Consider the following 22,468-nt stretch of genomic DNA (forward strand, 5'->3'; position numbering starts at 1 on the left):
TTTTTTCTTTTAGGCATCAGGTACATGAAAAAGAAGAGTTCAAGGCTTTGAAAACGCTAAGTATTTTCTACCAAGCTGGGACTTCCAAAGCTGGGAATCCTATTTTTTATTATGTTGCACGGAGGTAAATACCATGTTTTAGTGTTTCTTAACAGAATTTTAAAAAACGGTAACAAATGTAGAAAGACAGCAAATTTGATTTTTCCTATTTGACTTACCAGGAATTGAAGACAATTTACCTGGGAGTGTATAGCTGGGTAAACAGCCATGCTGTCATAAAATGATGTGTAGTATATTGGAAATTGCTTTTCAGACTACCCATTTCATATTAGCTTACCTATATCAAATTTTAAATACTATCCACAGTGGATTGATTACTAAGAGTAAAAACCCACAATCTTTTGTCTTCAGGTATATTCTGACTAAATAGTATCTGTCACATTATAATCAGGGACTTATTTAAAGAACAAATAAAACTTAAGCCTATTCTGAGAACTTTTAGTAATATGCTATATAAGATAGCATCAGGGTGATTTAGAAAATAATTCAGAGGCGCTATGGGAAATCTCTATAAAATTGGCACAGGAGACATCCTGGAAAATAGTATTTGTTCTTGCTATCTTCAGTCAAGGTTAGTTCCTAGGACGCCTTTCTGGAAATGCTGTGAGCTCCTCCTTTATAGTAGATTGGATGCTTGCTTTGCTTTTGCTACCATTGTCTTTTGTTTCTTGCTTCATTTTGCCTTCCTTTTTTGAAAACTCATCATGACATTATTTAGTCAATTCTACTTTCTCCATTTAGCATGACATAAATTCATGGTAATGGAACCTTAGAGATAATACAATATAATAGAGATACCACTGACTTTGGAATCTCAAGGACCATGTTCTGCTGTTCATCAGCTGTAGGATTTAGTATGAATTTCCTGAATTTAACAGAAATTGTGGAATTATGTTAATAGACTTAATGGTCATGGGCAGCAAATACTTGACAGTGTGTAGGAAACAAATTGAGGTTGAGAAATAGTGGGGAGAGGGATGAAGAAAGACAGATGGAAGATGGGAAACTTGTTTAATCAGATAGCCTTATGGCCAAGAAATCCAAAGAACTTATTTTCTAGATTAGAGAATCTAGAGAATAAGAAAAATTGTATTTCTCTTTGTCCCTCCTCTTTCACAACTCTTGAATAACATTTCCTCACTTTCCCATGAAAGTCCTCTCTCCAACTCTCATTTCTGTTGCCATTTCTAAATTGCCTAAGATAATTCTAATTTTCTATTGCACTTGGAATGCTCCATATTTATATTCCAACCCAACCTTTAATACAACCAGGAGACTTTGACTTCCTTATTTTGTCTAATTAAAAAGCAAACTTTGATGAGGGAGACAGATAGATGTGTGCCCCCTGCCCTGCTCTCCTTTGTTTCTTGTTTAAAAGTAGTAAAGATTACTGGAAAACATCAAAGCTGGGCTTTTTCTGTAGGATCAGAAACTGTTAAATTTGTATTCCTTCTCTGTGGTAATCTGGAAAAGGTTAAGGAAAGCAGAGATGGGTCTGATGCAGATCCCTCAGTGGGATTAAACCAGTGGGGTTTCTACGAAACCTGTCGAATATGGTGGCTTGAAAGTGCTGAGACTTCTCAGCTCTGCTGCTTATTAGCTGCATAATCTTAAGACAAGTTAATTTTTCTGAATCTGTTTCTTCATATGTTAAAAAGGAAGGGATGCACTTATAAAAACTATCTACCTCTCCTGTAAAGTGTTTTGTGACCTATAAAGTAGTTGTATACGGAATACATTTAAGGCTTTCTATTTTTTTTTTTAATGTGATCCTGTCAATTTCAGGTTTTCAATCCTTTTAGTTTCTTACTTAGACCTACTAGAGCTCCCCCTGGCCTTCATTTTCACCTGGTGTGAAGCCTTAGCTTTGGGACAGATGAACATACAATAGATCAGAACAGAGAGAAGCCCAGTTATTCCATCATACAAGTCCAGAAGTTGGTGAAGGCCTTAAATCTGTACAGCCAGCTTTATCAAAGAGCACTTGGGTTTGATTTTTCTTTTGGTATGCCTGTGTTTCTGTGGTTTAGATTACCATTGTATTAGGTAAAGTTTTTTGAATTATAGATTTCAATCTTCTTATAGATAGTCCACAAACATTTCAAACTTGAAATGTCCAAAACTTATTTCCGTGTGTATTCAAATCAGCCTTCTCTTCACACTAGATGCTCAATAGCATCACCATCCCTTCCTGTTCCTCATCTAGAAACCCTAATCATTTTAAATTCCTTTCTCTTTCTCTTATCATCCTCATTGTCAGTCACCAAATCTTGATTTTACCTATGAGATCCTGACAAATCAATTAAATTGTTTTAGTTGTTTGCCTTTATTATTGCAAAGAAGTCATTCTTCTTTTTTAAAGAAGATAGTTCTTTAGGAACAGCATAAATTACAGCAGAGCCTGCCCGGGTGTAGACAGGACTAGGTGGCTATTGGTTCTGGAACCGGCTTATGCTCTTTGACTCTCTCATGGCTTTGTGTTCAACTCTTCCTCATGATTTTCCTCTTTCTATATACTATGATAATAACCCCTTTATTACTTCAGTATTGCACACCTGAAATTCCAGATAGAAAATGTGGTTCAGTATAAAAAGTATCTCTGTTTAGCAAAACCTTTAATGCTAGATGCTGGCCAGCCAGTAGATTTCTGGCTGCCTCTAAGTCAAGTTCCTGGCCCAATAGCCATGTGATGCAAAATGTGACCATTGAGTGCTGTTCTCTTGTCAGTAATTGTCCTTAGGTATATGTTTTAATTTTTGTTTTGTTTTTTTTTAAATTAGACCTTAATGGTCTAATATTAGGTACCTTGGAAATATCTTTTGAACTGATTTTTTCACCACCATATTGCTGGAGCTCTCATTATCTCTTACCTATACTAATGCAACATTATTCTCCTCCTCCCTCATCCTCAGAGGACTACTGCTAGGTCATTCTAATATTACTTCTGGAGGCTGTTTCCAGTACACATCTACTCTTGCCTTTTCCATTGACTCTCCATATAAAGTTCAAGTTCTTTAGTCATGCAAGGTGCTCCATACTTTTGGCCTAATTTACTTTTCTAAACTTTTCTTGCTATTCTCTCCCATGTGCTTATGCTCTTCCCCTGTAGTACTTAAAATAGCATAAATACAAGGATGATTGTTGGAGCATTGCTTATAGTGGCAAAAAAGGGAAAATGATATGTGTGTTTCACAGGAGGAATTGTTGAATAAATGATGACATATCTATATTATAGAATAATGCAATTTGTTAGATTTATTTTGCTTGTTACAAGTGGCAGAAACACAATTCAAATTTGTGTGAACCAAAAAGGAGTTTGACACATGTACCTAAGAAAATCAAGATGTACTAGATTCTTGCACGACTAGATGCAGAGCTTTGAACAATATCACCTGGAGAACATCTGTCTTCTCTGGCTTTTGACTTTCCGTTCTTTATGTTGGTTTTTTTCCCAGGCAGCCCTTTCCAAGCAGTGTGGCTCGCAGTACTTTGTGTTCTCCCAGTTTAACAACCTTAGTGGAAAAACACCTCTTCCCTAGTAGTTTCAGCAAAAGTGGTTGATCTTACTGGCCTGGCATGAGCCTTGTGTTAGTTCCTGACACAGTCACTATGGCAAGAGGGATAGAATTTCTTGGTTATCTAGGCCTGGATCATGTGTCCATTCTTGGAGCTCAGTGATGAAGCAAGCCCTACCTGAATTGCATGAACTGAAAAGGGGGCATGCGGGCAGAATTTCTCAAAGAAAAATTAGATTGATGATGCCAGAATGAGAAAAAATAGGCAGAAGTACAGAGATCCTATAACAGATACAGTTTAAAAAAGACCCAGAAAGATGACTCTGACACTTACCTTATAAGATGCAGAGTAATATGTTTATGTGTATGTGCACATGTACGTAAATGACATAATGTGTATGTTAGGTTTCAAACCTAAGCCAAAGCTCTTAACAACTGCACTATTAATAATAAGGTTATTATTACTGTTATATATTTGGGGTAAATCAACCTGTATAGACCAACATGAAAATCTAACCAACAGTTATAAGATTATATTACTGTGGGGAAAATGAGTTCTGAATTCCTGGCATCTGATTTACGAATGATCTTTTGAAACAAGACAAGGGTTTTCTCAATATGAGATAATCTTGTCATTGGAGGAACAGTATTAATGCATTACAAAGGTTAGCAAAATTGGCATTTTTTTTTTTTTACTGGAATGACATATTACTATTACACATTTGTTAAATGTTAGTACAGGTGGGTGTGTTGTTTTGTTTTGTAATGTACTATATTTTGTCCTTATTAGATTAGCGCTTTTTTGTCTATTTAATAAAAAATAACTTTTTTTTTAAGGCTCCCCTTTTTTTTTAGCCCCCTCCCCAGGACCCAACTGGGCAATGACTGCACCCCAGTTGGGTCCTGGGGAGGGGGCTAAAAACATAAAATTAATACATTAATAACTTAATGTATTAAATTTAATTAATAGCCCCCATCCCCGATCTCTTATTTCTCTCTCTCTCTCACACATGCACACACATACTTTGGTTAAATGCCACCTATGTAATTTCTTCTTTTATACCTTTAATGTAAACATCTGAGTTTCAGTTCAGTTTTACAAACATTTAAAAGGCAAACATGGTATTTCACTTGTTTTAACATTTAATAGAATAGTACATACTTTTTTATATAAGGAAGGAAACCATCATATTAAGATAATAAACTTACACAATTAAAATTTGCAAACAACCAAATCAAGTTAGGATAATGATAATTAAGTAGGAAGTGGAAATAAATTTTATTTTCCTAGTGTGTTTGTCATTCAGGTAATAAGGACTGAGATAAGAATGCAGGTATTTCAAGTTCATTTCAGCCTGAGTGCGCACAAAACAGCAAAAATTACATAGAAAAGAAAGGGAATATTGTCCATTAGATTAAGTATGGTGCTACCATTTGTCACAGTGTTCATGTTCGTAGTTGCGACTATCTTTGAGGTCGCTGATGTATTCAGAGTTGTCTTGGGAGTCAGGATCAGATTGGGATTCAAAGTCATCTTGGTATTTGGGGTTGTTTTGAGATTGGGGCTACTCCCAGGATTCAGCGTGGTTCTGAGACTGAGGGTCGTTCCAGGATTCGGCCTGGTCCTAGAATGCAGGCTTGTCCCAGGTTTGGAGGTTGCCATAGAATTTGAAGTTGTCGATGTAGCTGTTCCCAGAATGTTGTCAGCAAACATGAGGAGCAGGCTGATCAGTAATAGCTTGAACATCATTCTCCTCTGTTTCAAAATATGTAAATTTAATCTAACACTTGGATCACAAAAAGGCAAGCATATATCCTTAATTGTGTTTATCAGTATTTTCATGTTATATAAATGTTTGCTTTTTCATTGTTTATTAGTGAATAAATAAAAAGCTTCTTTTTCTTTGTTCTCAGCATATGCTGACATAAGACCTATTTTCTATCTTGGGGCACCAACTGAAGGCAAAAACAATCCAAAGACTAAAAAAGAGCTTAATTAGGTTTTCCTATTTTTTTAAAAAAGGAAAAAAGTAAAACACTAGATATCCAATGCAATAAATATGGGGGCTTAAGATTAATATAGATTAGGATAGGGGCAAAGGATGAGAGGCAGTTTGGGAGAGTAGAGTAACAAGAGAAGTAATGAAATAAATATTGGCATTTTCTTGAAATTTCTCATAGTCTTTATTCCAATAATTTAAGGTTTAAGTTTAGGTCACAAATTAGGATATTACTTCAAAATATTTACTCCAAAGACTAAAAAAAAGTTGAACCAGATGATTTCCACAGTGCTAGGATAAGGTTTCCTTCTTTTTTAAAAAAAGCTAGTCCTTTGAAACTTCATAGTTTCTAAGAAAGAAGGAAATTTAAAATTGACCAAAATCATTTTACAAATGGGCCTAGACAAGGGACATAACTTGCCTGAGGATGTGTGTCTAAAAATGACCAAAACTAAAACTTGAGTCATCTTAGTTGGATATTCTTTAGATGTGGGCTGTAAAGACATAGTACGTAACATTTACCAGAATTTTAATAGTAGCCCATTTTTAAAGTAAAGGCTAATTTTTTTTTTATTCTGCGTTAAAATCTAATGGCTTACCACATTTGAGATGATGCAACTAGTCCTTGCTGGGTGTGGTTAAATATTATCATTATTTTTGAAACTTAAAGTACAGACTTAAATTATAGAAATCTAGTACATATATTGAAAGTTACATTGGCTCTAATATGTAATTGAGAATATTTCAAATTAATATTACCTTTTGTTGTTTTTCTTTGAAGATTTAGAGTTCAGGCTTTCTCCAGCCTCCTGTGGGGAATCTGATTTCTCACTCATTGTATGCTATTTAAATATATAGGAAGTCATGTGCTCTAAACTTGACCTGCTATTTGTTCCTTGGAAGTATCCAACTGAGTGTTTTCTAAACAGCTGGTGTAAACAGATGGACTTTGGCAGAGATTAAGGAATTCACATAAAGTCTTTGTAAGATCTACCTGCTTATTTAAAGAATCTGGTGAATACCACTTTCTTATTCCTTTATCTACATATACATTAGTGAATTTCTTCACTGGGTTGACTCTAACTATATTAATATACTATTTTGCCTGCTGTGATTATCATGATTTAGAATCAAGTAAATATTTTAAAGATAGGTGTCTATTTTTTTTCTTAGAGCATCTCTATATGGGTTTATAGGGTAGTTTCTAGCCATGATTATTCTGAAGTTTTAAAAATAATTCAAGAATAGCACATTCCAGGAATTTAATTTTTTGGTAAATAATTAAAAGTTTTAGAAAAGAAGTTAAACTTTATTAAAATTAAACTTAATAAGAAAAGAATTGTATATGAAAGTGGTACTTTCATTCTGAGTTTGCAAAGTTTTGTGTTTTGTTTTGTTTTTTTTTACTGTATTAAACCACCCACCTTGAAACACATTAGTAAATTTTTTAAAGGAATTTTATCTTTTGGTCAGTCCTTTTTCTTGATAACTAGCATACAGGGAAGTTGGTTGTATTGTGCTAACATTTGCATCACATCAGCCAGCACTCTAAAAATTGCAAAGCTGGGAACAGTGGTATTGTCATACAAGGAAATTGCTACATAATGGTAGAAGTACAAGTCAATACATGTTCCTCACTTGTTTTACTGCACTATGAAGTTTTTTTCCTCCTCAATGAATAGAACAAATACTTGCTAAATCTTATTTATATGGAATATACAATAACCTCACTTACCTGGAGGTTAATGTGGTCAGATCTGAGAAGTAAACTAACAAAGCCTCCTGGCAACCAGAGTTAATATTATAAATCAAAGTACTAAGATAATTTACAGTTAGTACTGTCTTCTCTCTACTTGCTGATTCTGTGAATTTCCTGTTGGGGGGTAGGTATATAGTTGATAATAATAATGGTAATATTTTGGACTTCAGTAGACTATCAGTGAGTTTCTCTATTTTTCCTTTTTTTCCATTTATTTTTTATTTGTATATATTCATGGGGTACAAGTGCAGTTTTTCTGCATTATTACATTGTGGTGAAGTCAGGACCTTCAGTGCCTACATCACTGAAGCAACACACATTGTACCCACCAAGCAACCTCCCATCATCCACCTTCCTCACCCTCACTGCCCCTCTAGTCTCCATTGTCCATCATTCCACACTCTGCTTCCATGTATTACTCTATTTTTCTAATCCTGACCTTTCAAATAGTAGACTTATACAGCCCTCTATTGGTGCTTCAAACACCTCAATCTCAACTTATTTAAAATTCAGAATTCAACATTTCCCCTTCCTATTCTTATATCCAGATATATTCTTCTCATAATCTCTTCGTTAACTGCATCATCACCTACCCAGATAACTCTCCAACCTTGGGTTTCTCATTATCTTCTCTTATTAACCTTAAACTCCTTAGGCCTTTTGATTATGATTAAATGAAATTTAAAATTCTGAACTTTGCAGCACTCAAAAGTTCCCAAACAAAAATTTGCCATTATCCAGGCCTTCAAATACCTTCCACCTTTGTATCTTTGTGCAGCCTCCCCCATCTGCCCAACGCACAGTGGTTCCCCCTTATCCTAGGTGTTGGCTTTCTGCAGTTTCAGTTACCCATAGTTAATTGCAGTCTGAAAATATTAAATGGGAAAATTCCAGAAATAAACAATAAGTTGGACCTATGTCAGAAGGCCACTAGTAGCCCAATGCTGCATCACAAATGCTCTGTTATTCACCTCGCTTCATTTCATCACATAGGCATTGCACCATATCATATTATCACAAGAAGGGTGAGTACAGTACAATATTTTAAGAGAGAGAGAAACCACATTCACGTAACTTTTATTATAATATATTGTTACAATTGCTCTGTTTTATTATTAGTTATTGTTAATCTCTTACTGTGCCTAATTTATAAATTAAACTTTATCATAAGTATGCATGTATAGGAAAAATGTAGTGTATTTAGAGTTTGGTGCCATCCATAGTTTCAGGCATCCACTGGGGGTCTTAGAGTGTACCCCCGCAGTTAAGGGGAGATTACTGTGCTTTGTTTCCCCTGTTCTTTCTCACCATTTTGCTATGATGTCAGGACCTTTTATGTGAATATTCCCTAATTCTGTACCTCAGAGTCAGTCATTTTAGGACTTTATACTTATCAGAATCTGTTTTTAACTATAGATATATCCTAATCTTTCTTTCCCCATATTCTGGCTTTCTTGTGTTCAGATACCACCTCTTATTCTTACTATTTCTTCTACCTTCTAGCATACCTTCTTCTACCTTTTAGGATAGTGTCCTATTCTAGTGCTTATAAGGAATAGGACACAATAAACATTGGAAATCATGGAAATACCACTTGGTTCTCCATGCCTGAGTACTGATATCATTAATGATGTCTAAAATAATAAGAGACACTTGGTCATTTGTAGTTTTCCCTGCATGATTAGGATAAATTTACAAAGCACAAACCTGAGTTTGTCTCATCTCTACTTTCTGGCTGTTATTTTGAGAAGATTTCTTCATTTGTACAATGTGGATCGTAATTCACATGCATCCCTTGTCTGTAATCTGAAATCCAAAGTTCTCTGAAAACCTTAAGTTTTATCAAAGTTTGACACCAACATTTATTTGATAGAAACAACTCATCTGCATTGGTATGGGGTTTTTTGCTATCTTTATTATTATATGTCTAAATTGTCTCACTTAGTGTGTATATTAATGTTTCATTGCAGAAATATTAGTGAGATTGATGTGAGCTTTCACTGGGGTGTTACATAATACGTAATAAGGCTAGTGTACAGTCTTAGCATCTTTATAGTTAGATAATACCATGAGACTTAGTTCTGACCAGTAAAATGTAGGTTCTAAAGATGCACAGCTGACCCTTGCACAGCATGGGGGTATGGAGCACCAACTCCCACACTGTGCAATTGAAAATTTATGTATAATTTTCAACTCTCTCAAAACTTAACTACTACTACTAATAGCCTACTATTGACCAGAAACCTTAACAATAACTTAAACTGTCAATTAACACATTTTGTATGTTATATGTATTATATACTATATTCTTACGATAAAGTAAACTTAGAGAAAGAAAATGTTATTAAGAAAATCATAAGGAAGAGAAAATATATTTACTATTCATTAATTGGTGGTGGACCATCAAAGTTCTTTATCCTCGTTGCCTTCACATTAGTAGGCTGAGGAGGAAAAGGAAGGGTTGGTCTTGCTGTCTCAGGGGTGGCGGAGACGGAAAAAAATCCATGTATAAAGTTGGACTTGCACACTTCAAATCCGTGTTATTCAAAGGTCAGCTATTTATCACTTCCAGGCCTGGTGTCTAACTTCTCATCAGTCCTCCATTCTTGCATGCTTCTGTCAATGCCTAATAGAAGGTTGAGTGGAGGGATCGCTAAGACCATAGAAGATAGTAGAACCATTAGATGACATGGTATCAGTGAGAAATAAACTTTTGTTGTTTTAGCCAGTGATATTGTGGGGTTGTTAGTGACAGAAGTTAGATTGTGCTAATATAACGTGTTGGGTACTTTCCCTTTGCCTCTTCACATCCACTCTATACTTCACCCTACTCTGCACCCTGAGAGGCTGGCCTGTGTAGAGAATATCATTGGGCTCCTCTCCTCTCTGACTTTCAGCTGGCCTATGGGGAGTACAAGCCAGAGATTAGAGGGAAGTGAGAGAGTAGGGTTGAGGTATGTATTCTCTTGACTTCTGTACTACAGGGTCTCTGTGGGCTGGCCGCATCCTTCCTCCATGAAGGTTATGGTTTTTCTTGGGCAACCCTATGTGTCTGCTTTCTGCTAACTGCTCCTTCCCCCCACTACTTCAGGTATAGTATCTCACTATTTCTTGTAGTTTCTTTAAAACCCTGCCTTCTCCTTTATACATAATCTCTAACATCCAAATTTGACTGTGCCTCCTCTTTCCTGCTGGATCCCTAAGTATTGCAGATAGTATGTACACTGTATCATCTAAAATCTGAGCAGTTCTACATTCAGAACTGCTTGACCCCAAGATTTCAAATAAGGGATTGTAGATCTATACAAAGTTTATAGGTTTATTGTATTAATTGTAATATTTCTATGGCATTTATTAGAATGCCCACACATGGTAAGCAGGTAGCTGCTGTTGGTTTAAGGATAATAACTATGTTGTTAATTGTTAATTTTTATCTGATAAATCTAAATTTTTCATATTTAGAGCTGGAGTTTTTAGACTAGTTATCAATTATAAAAACAGTATCTTTTCTTTATATACTTATATTACCTTGAATTGACATACTATTTTTGAGATGTTTCCAGAACTTTTTGTCTGCCTTCACATATTGATTCTTCCAAAATTCTCTTAAAAAATAATGAAAAGTAATTTAACTTATTAAAATCAACCTGAATGATCATAAATTTAATATATAGCAGTTTATCGAGAATTTCAAGTTAAAGTTTTATTGTCTCACTCTAGAAATAATTAGGTCCAGTTTTTCCTTTTGTAACTTTTCTCTTTAGTCTCATGAAAAGAACACTGGATCTTTTCTAGAGTGGCAATTGCACATATACTCTCTTGGCAATGGTAGCATTTTTTATTTTTGAGAAAATCCTATTAAGTCTTACAACATGTCTGTGCCCATTGTACCTGTGCCTTGTGTCCCTTTTAAATAGAAGTTTTAAAATTTTGAAATGAATTTATGTATTTTTGGTTATTTCTGAAAGTAGTTCAGGTTTTTAGGATTAAAATTTTTATCATGCTACTAGTAGATTTTTACCTATATTTAAAAGTATTATAGTACTATATAGCACTGAAGAGTGGCTTTTCAGTGTGGACAGTTACTTTTCAAGAAACTATTTGGAAGCTTCCTGAGACAACTAATATGCAAATATGCAGAAAGACAGCTATTATTATGGTACACTTAATTGAGAGTACCTTTAGACTGCACATATGCATGATTCTCTTCTACAATAAAATATCTGCCTTTTCGTTTTAGAAATCTAACACATAACATGTATTTTACAACTAGTCATCAATTGTATAAGCTGGTGTTGGCAAACTTTTTCTGTAAAGGACTAGATAGTGTTTTAAGCTTTATAGGCCATATAAGGTTTTGTTTTTTTTTAAGTTTTCTTTAATTTAACAACCCTTTAAAAAATGTAAGAATCATTCTTAGCTTGCAGGCCATACAAAAACAGGCCACAAACAGTCTTTGGGCAGGATATTGCAAGTGTGCCATAGATTGCTGACCTCTGATCTAGGCTATTGCAACAATTTCCTAATTGGATTATTTGTCACCAGTATTTTACTCCATCCCCGTCCATCCCCCACATTACTGCCAGAAGGATCTCTCTGAAATACAAATATGTCAATTGTAGGTAAAACCTTTTATATGCTCCTGTTGGCTAAGTTTTCATGCTTAAGGCATTCATATATCACTTGTGACATTTTTACCATGTCTTCATGACCATCCATACTATTATTTACTCAATATTTTTATTGACTTTTTTCTTATAGGAAAATTTATATTTTGAGCGGAAAATCAGTATTGATTGTCATAATTAGAAAACTGGTAAACAAAAGTTAACAGTAAAAAGAAATACAGAACTATTAAATGCCTATTTCTTATACCACCCAATCATACATGCATCATACTTCAAAAAACCACTGGCTTATAAACCTTTTATTCTTAGCATCGCATACAAGTGTCTTCATAATCTGTTATACTGCTTACCTTAACTTGCACAATTGCTGGACTCCAAAGCAGGAGATTAAAAGTCATCTTGGTAAGAGGCTAGATGCTGGCCTTATATTCTGGACATCTGATGATGCTATCATCATTGATGTGGTTCCAAGTAAGCCTGTGAGAGCTTCTGGGCTATTCTCAGGAAAATGTCTTCATGATACATTGCTGAGGGTATCATGGGGGCAGTTGTTGAGAAAACTCTAGGAGCTAGCAAAGCTACAAAGTCTGACCAGAAAGTTCAGAATGCCAAATTAATATTCTATGCATTTACCTTCACTATAGGGGTAGGAAAAATAGTCTTAAAACCATTTGTCTCAATTGGTCATTTAAATGTAATAATAGAAGACTAGTTAATCATCATAGTGTATAGTAACATCTGTGGAAGGATTCTCTGGACTCTATACTGTATGCCTTGCTGTGTGCTTCAGCTACACTGACCATCTCACCATTGCCTTCTCTGACATGCCCTGACATCTTCCCATGCCGCTGTGCTCTTGCATAGGCTTACCATCTGCCCTTGAATGCATTTCCTTTAACATAGGACAAACTCCTACTTCAGATTTAAGACCCATCTCAATAACCTGACTCTGACACCTCTAGTCAAGTTTTTTTTTAAAGCTTCACTAAATATAATTCACATATTGTAAAATTCACCCTTTTTAAAGTGTACTATTTAGCATATTCAGAGTTGTACACTGATCACCACTATCTAATGTTAAACATTTTCATCACCTCAAAAAGAAACCTCATAGCCATTAGCAGTCACTCCTCTTTCTTCCTCCTCCTCCACCAGCCCCTGGCAACCACTAAACTACTTTTTGTCTGTATGAATTTGCACATTCTAGATATTTCATCTAAACGAATGACACAATATGTGCTCTTTTGTGACTGGCTTCTTTTATTTACATAATGTTTTCCAGGTTCATCCATGTTGTAGCATGTATCAGAACTTCATTCATTTCATTATATGGATATATACATATAAGTTTTTGTGTGGACATATATATTCAATTTTTATATATATGTGTGTAGAAATGGCATTGTTGGGTCATATGGTAATTAGGTCTTTAACCTTTGAGGAAGTGCCAAACTATTGTCCAAAGCAGCTATATCATTTTATATTCCTACCAGCAGTGTATAAAAGTTTCAATTTCTCCACATACCCAACACTTGGTGTTGTCTTTCTAGAAAATTTTTGATTAATCCCTCCTCTACTAAGCCGTAGTAAATTCTATTGTTATTTAACAATGACCATGTTAGAATATAATTTTTCCGTTTACACTTTGCACTTTTAGCTCCTAGGTCTTAGATGTCTTTATCTGAATATGCAGAGAATCTATCAGAGTATGTGGCATTTCTTAGAACACTTAATAAATGAATCTAGGCCTTAATTATTATATATATGTAACATTCGATGGTAGTATTAAAACTAATTACCAGTTTTAATTATCGTCACACAACTGTAGCTTGAAGGAAGAAGACTTGATTTAATACTAGTGATTAAAATTGAAATTCAGAATTGAGGCAAAAGATTTCTTGGTTGGTTTTGTTTTCTGTAATACTTGGTTTATAGAAGTAGAGTGGGCTTGGGTGTTAGTGAAACAAGGCTTTGCTTTAATCAACAATGATGAGTTAGTGATTGATAAATGCTGAATAATGTAGTGGTTATGACTTGACATATACAAAAAAGACAGTAACTATAGTTCACTTATTGCTCTGTAAAGTTGTTTTTCAGTCAACTGTAGTTTACTTCTTGTAGTTTAAGTATGTAACCCTTGAAAGGAAATAATTCTGAGATGTACTTAAGAAGTTTGATTATATAAAACAATATGGCTGGGCGCGGTGGCTCACACCTGTAATCCTAGCACTCTGGGAGGCTGAGGCAGGAGGATTGCTCGAGGTCGGGAGTTTGAAACCAGCCTGAGCAAGAGCGAGACCCCATCTCTACTGTAAATAGAAAGAAATTAATTGGCCAACTAATATATATAGAGAAAAAATTAGCCGGGCATGGTGGCGCATGCCTGTAGTCCCAGCTACTTGGGAGGCTGAGGCAGGAGGATTGCTTGAGCCCAGGAGTTTGAGGTTGCTGTGAGTTAGGCTGATGCCACGGCACTCACTCTAGCCTGGGCAACAAAGTGAGACTCTGTCTTAAAAAAAGAAAAAACAACCAACAAAAACAATATGGAAAAATTCTAAAATAAGCATCCAAGAATAAATACATCCAAATGAATGTTGTTCCCATCTGAAGAGTCACTGTTGGAGGTGATGTGCTTACTTCAAACCATGTTGCCTTTGAGCACAACATTTTAGGGAAGTTTTTGGAAGTACTGTCAAAGTCTGAAGCACATTCTTTTAGAATATGATAGGAAAATCTTCACACTTGAATTTTTTTATAAATAAGAAAACATCAAATTTAGTAATACTGTTTTTTGTTTAAAATAAGGTTTTTCTTATGTATTTATAAACTAGGTGTTAGTGATATTTGAAAGGAAGGGCCCCAAAGATATTTTCCAGTAACAACAGTATCATTGGAATAAAAGTATGGTGACCCAACATGACTCTGCCTTGAAGAAATATACAGAAATTTATGTGTATTGTGTTACTTTTATATCTGAATTTAGTCAACTTATAGTTAATATATAAAGATGTTTTACTAGTTTTGGGTGACTCCTTGATCCTTTAATTAATTTTAATATGTTTTATAAAGAGACTTCAGCTTTCACAATGTGTCTTTAGCTCTTATTTAATGACCCATAGCTTTTATGTAGCATTTAGTCAGGGAAAGAGACTTATAATATTTTATCCAAGTATATTTTGGATACAGGAAAGATTTCATGTCATCATTGTAGAAAAGCCATACTGTGAGGAGATATTAGACCCTATAAATAGATTAAATTATTTTTAGGCAGTTATTTACTTTCTTTGATTATTTGTCATTGTATGAGGAAATGCAGCTGAGTATTTAATGTCTAAGTAATAGAATTGGTAAATGGACATGGCTGTATGCCAGTTACTCTTACACTACATAATATCTCAGATGTGATAGTGGTCGCTGAGGCTTTGGATGGCAAATGAGGGCTTTCCCAGTGGTTATTGTGGTGTATGGCATCGTTGTCTTCCCTTAGTGATGTTTTATTTTTTTCTTTTTCAATGAAAAGCTGTTAGATCTTAGTTTATTTTCTGTTGAGGCAAGAGTTTGACAAGCATTTGAATTCCCTCAGCTTTCCAGCAGTGTTTGGTTTGTTTGAACTGTGGCTATGGGCAACAAAATAACACAAAGTGAAAAACTGCATTTCCTGGTATGAGTGTTTCATCAGATCTATTGATCCTTGGCCCTGTGATATCCATGTGAAATATCCAGATATCTAATTTTTTACTGCTAAATTAATTTTCCCATGTGATAAATAAATAACAAACCTTGTAAACTAATTATTTGAACCATAACTAAAGAGGGCAGATACATGGGGAATTATGTACCATTACAGGTTCCGTCAGTCATTTCCATTTCTTTTTCTTTTATTATTATTATTAGAAGAGAAGTCATTCATAAGTCATTTCCATTTCTAATCTTGTTAATTACACAAGAATCTCATATATAAGGAACAGTAACATCCATCACAATGTTTATGTAACACTTACAAAGTGCTTTAATATGCATAATTTAATCCATTCCTTAAAACACCCTTGTAGAATGCACATTCTTAACTGTATATATATATGTGTGTGTGTGTGTGTGTGTATATATATATATTTTTTTTTTTTTTTTTACCAGAGGACACAATCACTTGCCAAAAGTAACAGCACAGACCATAGGTGACAAAATTTTGTCATGCTCTTTCTATTAAACCATGGTATGCTTTAAATTTAGAATTATTTTGTTCAGAAAAGAACTAACCAGTTTTGTTGTTTTTGTGTGTCCGCGTTTAATTTCTGTGCTTTGATCTCATCAGTGACTTCTAACAAATTCAGAATCTCAGGCCAGGATTTCCAGATAAGGATAAATGAGTATATTGAGAACCTGTTCTTAAATTTGTTTAGCAGACTTAGGTCTGTTAAACAAAAATGGCATTTCTTAAAAGTTGAGCTTCCTAGAGACCTCACTTTGCACCACAGTTTTCAAAGTGTGAAACAAACTTATCTGCTTAACACATTATTAGCACATTTAGGTGACATATCGTTCTACCTTGACTGACTTCCCTTGAACAATTTACTATACTGAACTGTTCACAGGTATCAGAATTAACTTTTCTGTAGAATTGTTCCAAAAATAACTCCACCTTGCCCAAAACTAGTTTCTTATATGACAAGTAGTAGCCTAGCCAAATCCTCCTTCATTCTTCACTTTTCTTTTTCAGGACTTTGAAACTGTAACTTTGAACTAAATGAAAGAAACTTAGACTCTAGAATAAAACTTGGAGGTTTGACTTGGCCGTCTTAAGTTGGTCATTGTTAGCCCACTTAGTCACGTCTTTTATCTGTGTTAATTCATTCTTATATTTATAAATTCAGATAAAGGTGGTAAAAAAAAAATTTCTAGGAGCATTTTGAAATCAAAGGATGAATGGAGTTTGCCCAGTCAAGAAGAGGGAGAGAAGTGTAGCAAAGAAAAACTTTAAGATAATATTGCAAAGGGAAGCTAAGAACCTGGTCACACAGTAAGCCATATTAAGAATTTAGATTTTTATTCTGCGATATGCAAAATTATTGAAGGGTCTGTTAATTGTTGTCCTTTTTTTTTTTTTTTTTTTTTAAAGAAAGAAAAAGGCTTGTTTGGTTAGATTTGTTGAGGGAACAATCATGCCATTGACCATGTAGAGCTAAAGCTAATACAATGTATACATGCTTCCAAGAATTTCAGTTGTGATTCTCTATCTCTGATTTTTACCTTCATGATACTCTAATTTTCTTTATCATAGTTCATCTTGTATCTTCTCATTTCTTGTTTTCTTAATCAACTTAGATGCCTTGGATAGACATTTCAATAGTTCTTTTCTTAGATCACTTGTATTTTTAAAGATCAAGTCAGGTAATAAAACATGCTTGGTATGCAGTGTTAGCATTTTGCTCTATTTCTTTTTGTTATTGTTTTTATACATAGTTCTATAGGATATCCTTATATCCTATAATTTTTGCTTATCTTTCTAATATTTGCATTTCCACATTTCAAAATTTTAAAAAAATTCTTCATAAATATTTTTATTGGCCACATAATATTCTGGTCAGTGGGTCATCATTTACTTAATTTCCTAATGGTGGATATTTAGCATTGTTTTCATTTTTCTTGCTGTTAGAAAGAATACTATGATTTACTTAGAATTTACTGGGTTCAAGGTTAAAATATTTTAGGTTTTTTTATTTTATTGCCAAATTGTTATCCAAAACAGTTATACCAATATGTGAATGTGGCCATTTCATTATGCCTTCCCCACTATTGGTTTTTATTATTTTTTTAAAAAATCACTTACTGTCTTAATGAATGAGAAATGTTATCACATTTTTATTTCATTTCTCAACTATGTGGTTGGCCATATTCCCACATATTTATTAATCACCATGCTTCATATCTTGTAACTGTTCTGTTTGTATCTTTTGCCCATTTCTTTACTGGTAATCTTAGTATTTATTTTATGAGTTCGTGATTAACAATCTCCTTTATGGTATTCTATTTGAATATTTTTGTCAGGCTTGTTTTAGCATAAAGAAATTGGAGGTTACTATGTTCAGTTATGTGAGTCAAAAAAAGAAAAAAAATAATAAAAAAAAAAAAGAAATTGGAGGTTTCATAGAGACAAGTGTATGGATGATTTCTTTGTGATATTTTTTCCTGTTTCTAATTAATAACAAATAGCCTTCCACCTGGAGATTTATAAATATTTTAAAATTCTTCTGCTGGTTTTATAACTTCCTCATTAATGTTATCTTTTTAGATTTACTATGTTGGTATATCACATGAAATGAGTGTTAAATTGGACTGTTTTCCAAACTTCCCAGCATTGTTTATCAAATCTTTCTCCTTTGATTTCTGATTTTTCCTTCTAAAGTTAACAATGATTAAGAACTTACTATGTGCTAGGTACTATTCTAAACATTATATATATTATCTCATTTTCTTCTCTTAACAACCCTGTTAGGAAAAGGAGGCACAGAGAGCTAATTTGCTGAAGTTACACAGCTAATAAGTAAAGCTTAGTCATATGTTGAGTTATTGTGTGTACTATGCTCTAATTGTTTTATCATATCTATATTGTGGTTGTCTTTTCTGTTTTTATGCCATTATTATTCTGTCTTAATTAGTATAGCTGCTATACATTTACTTCTCAAGAAAGGCTAAGATAACTCTACTATTTCTTCCTTTTTCTCTTCTTGCCTGTTTATTTTTTCAAATGAACTTTAAGTATTTTATGTCATGTTCCAAAAAGTTTTTTATTGGAATATTTGTTAGAATTGTTAATACATAAATTATACTGGAAATAATTGCAACTTTACAATATCCTGTGAAAGTGTGTTTCTTGTACTTAGCCTTGGTATGTTCCAGGTGCTAAATAAATATTTGTTGAGTGAAAGAGTGAATGAATGGAGAAACTTTAGTTTATTATCTCCATCAAGCCTTGTCTTTTTTTTTTGAGATAGTGTCTCGCTCTTTAACCCAGACTGGAGTGCTTTGACATGATCATAGCTCACTGTAACCTAAAACTCCCAGGCCTCAGGCTATCCCTTCTGTCTCAGCCTCCCAGGTATCTAGGACCACAGGTGCATGCCACCATGCCCGACTAATTTTTTATTTTTTGTAGAGACAGAGTCTCACTGTGTTGCCCAGTCTGGTCTCGAATTCCTAGCCTCAGGTTATGACAAGTTTAAGCCACTGGGCCTCTGGCTTCCATCAAGTCTTAGTTTGTCTCTCATTAATGTTTTTCAGCTTTTCCTCATTTGATCCTGCATATTTTTCATATGTGTGTTATTTCTTGGCATTGTATATTTTTTCCATAACTTTCTAATTATTTGATGCCAGCATATGAGGAAACCACTAATGTTCCATATTTATTTATTTATTTATTTATTTATTTATTTATTTTTTTGAGACAGAGTCTCGCTTTCTTGCCTAGGCTAGAGTGAGTGCCGTGGCGTCAGCCTAGCTCACAGCAACCTCAAACTCCTGGGCTCAAGCAATCCTTCTGCCTCAGCCTCCCGAGTAGCTGGGACTACAGGCACGAGCCACCATGCCCGGCTGATTTTTATATTATATATATTAGTTGGCCAGTTAATTTCTTTCTATTTTTATGGTAGAGACGGGGTCTAGCTCAGGCTGGTTTTGAACTCCTGACCTTGAGCAATTCGCCTGCCTCGGCCTCCCAGAGTGCTAGGATTACAGGCGTGAGCCACCGCGCCCGGCCCCCATATTTATTTTGTTGTTAGTTATTTAAAGATATATTTCTGAAGGTGTCCCTGCGGAATCTTTTGGGTAGACATTTAGTTTCTTATTTTCCTACAATTTCTGTTATTTCTGGAATTCTTTTCTGTAATTTCCTAAATGTTAAAAATAGTGGACACCCTTGTTTTGGTTGTGATTTTAATGGAAATATAAGTTACCTTTTTTTTTTTTTTTTTGAGACATAGTCTCACTCTGTTGCCCCAGGTAGAGTGCAATGGTGTCATAGTAGCTCACTGCAACCTCAAACTCCTGGGCTCAAGTGATCCTACTGCCTCAGCCTCCTGAGTAGCTGGAACTGCAGGCATGACACCTGGCTAGTTTTTCTTTTTTTAGTAGAGACAGGGTCTCACTCTTGCTCAGGCTGGTCTTGAACTCCTGAGTTCAAGCAGTCCTCCCACCTCAGCCTTCCAGAGTGCTAAGATTATAGACATGAGGCACCCGTGGCTGGCCTATCTAAGTTACTTTTCACCAGCATGATGTTGGGTGGTAGTTTGCAATGCATGGTATCATTCTTTATCTAGTTCTTAAAAATATATCTTATAAGGAATGAATTTATAAAGAATTTTGTGATATTTTTGGTTCAGTTAAAGGATTTGCTATTGCTTCATAGCATTGTTATGGAAGATTATTGAATAGCACATATTTGGAATCTTTTAAGTTAGACATAGAAGGCACCTTATTCTGCTGTGGTAAGTAAATGTTTCTCTGACTTTCTTCTGGGTCCTTATTTCACTAATATCTAAACCTGAATTCTAGAGAGTGGAAGAGTGGAGACTGAAACAAACACATCCGTATATTCCCTTACTCTTAAGGTATAAAGCTTGGGTGTTTCTGTATATGGGAATATCTCACACCATTGAGCTTGGACATACAGATATAATAATAATCCTCACAACAACAGCAGCAACATTACTGCATTAGAAATGTGAATGGGCCAAGACACTGTGAAGGCTTTATGTGAATCATGTTTATTCCTCAGAAAAAACTACTTTATATTCTGATAGCCCATTTTACAGATGAGGAAACTGTGACTTAGGGTAGTACAATGACTTGTCTAGGGTTGCACAGCTAAGAACTGACAGAGACAAGTTACTTACAAAATAGAACCAAGCCTTAGGGAAGGCTGGATAGATAGAAGTACATATAGAGATAGATATGTGTGTATATAGGTATACACACACACATACATATATTAAATATTTGAGTTTGAGAAATAGATGCTGAGGACTAATGCATTTTGACATGTTTATGGATCCTAGTAATACAGTAGTACTTGTCTTAATGGTAAATAATAAGCCCTCTTCCATTAATAATGATACAAATACAATTTCCTTAGAAGGAAGTGCTAATTATAGTTGTCCCTCTGTATATGCAGGGAATTGGTTCCAACGCCCATGTATACCAAAATTCGTAGCATACTCAAATCTCACAGTTGGCCTTGTGGTTTCACAACTCACAAATACTCTATCTTCACACCATGTTTGGCTGAAAAGAAATCTGTTTATAAGTAGACTCATACAGTTGAAACCCATGTTGTTCAAGGGTTAACTGCACTTTAAAGCTAGATAGTATTTATTTCTAAGGATTTACAGTCTGGTTAGTTGACATATATTACTTTTAAATTTACCAATTTTTTCCTCTGCATTTTGCAGGCATGTCTGTAGGATTGACATAATCTATAGGTGCTCCTAATACTGTAATCCATAAGTCCACTCTCTTGCCACTTTTCCCCATAGGAATTCTAAGACGGCACTGAATTTTTGGCACCTTCAAAGTGAAAGACAGTTAACTCTAAGAAACCTACTTTCTCTGGAACTCAGTATATATGTTTTTTTAAACAAGACACAAGCATGTGGTAGAGTAGGGATTATCTAGGCAGTTCGCCTCTATCATGGATGGTAAGGGTATTAGGTCAGTGTTTGGAAGGGAGTAGGGACAGCTTGCCTATTTAGAGAGGTAATGCATTTTAAAATCATTTAGGAGACTTTTTCAAATAACCCTGTTTCTTATTGGTGTGAGATTCCCTGACATAGTGAGCCATTCAGGTTTGCCAAGGGGAAAAGTGTTCAAGAGCCACTGTACTAGACAGCATAAGACAGGAATTATATTATTAAAGCGTAATATGATAGTAATTTTTCCATAAGCCTGGGCCTTAAAAAGAAAAAGAGAGCATGTTAGCATGTTGATACCCCTCCCTCCCTCCCTCCCTCCCCCCCCCTCTATATATATATGTATATATGTATATGTATATATATATATATATTCCCAAACTAGAAATGAAGGCTATCTGAATTTTAAAAATTTTTTAGGAAGGAGTAGCTATGTACTTTTTTCCCCAACTCCAGAAATCCTTGCAATTAGATTCTCCCTTATTTCTCACAAATTAAATGCCTTAGTGTCTCACCCATCTCAATTATGCAGTCTTGCATTTTAATCTATCTTTGTTTCTGGGTCTCTTTTGCTGATTCTTGTTTGTTACTGATTTATAAGGTGGCTTACTTTTATATTTGTAGTTAGAGTCCCAGTGCAGTTTGATTTGGAGTGTCAAGATCTGTCCCATGCCCATCGCTATTCCTCAGTCTGCTTTATTGGGTTCATCACTTGGTTGTGGCACTAAATGAATGCCGTCCCTTTTACCTTTTCACCTTACCTCCCCCCACCCTCCCATACTGCTCAAGTTTGTTAGACCCCATGATTTAGCCTTAAACTAATTGT

At 34.7% G+C, this 22,468-nt stretch overlaps 1 protein-coding gene across 9 annotated transcripts in view; it reads left to right on the plus strand.

The window, feature by feature from the left end:
* Positions 1-22,468, plus strand: part of NF1 (neurofibromin 1) — a 308,719-nt gene that overhangs the window by 207,935 nt on the left and 78,316 nt on the right. For all 9 annotated transcript variants that reach the window (XM_075994332.1, XM_075994329.1, XM_020280940.2 and 6 more), the window contains one exon: positions 14-124. In XM_075994332.1, the coding sequence (XP_075850447.1) occupies positions 14-124 (111 nt within the window). The remainder of the gene's footprint in view (positions 1-13; positions 125-22,468) is intronic.

The sequence above is a fragment of the Microcebus murinus genome, chromosome 18 (genome assembly GCF_040939455.1).
Source record: "Microcebus murinus isolate Inina chromosome 18, M.murinus_Inina_mat1.0, whole genome shotgun sequence".
NCBI classification, from domain to species: domain Eukaryota; kingdom Metazoa; phylum Chordata; class Mammalia; order Primates; family Cheirogaleidae; genus Microcebus; species Microcebus murinus.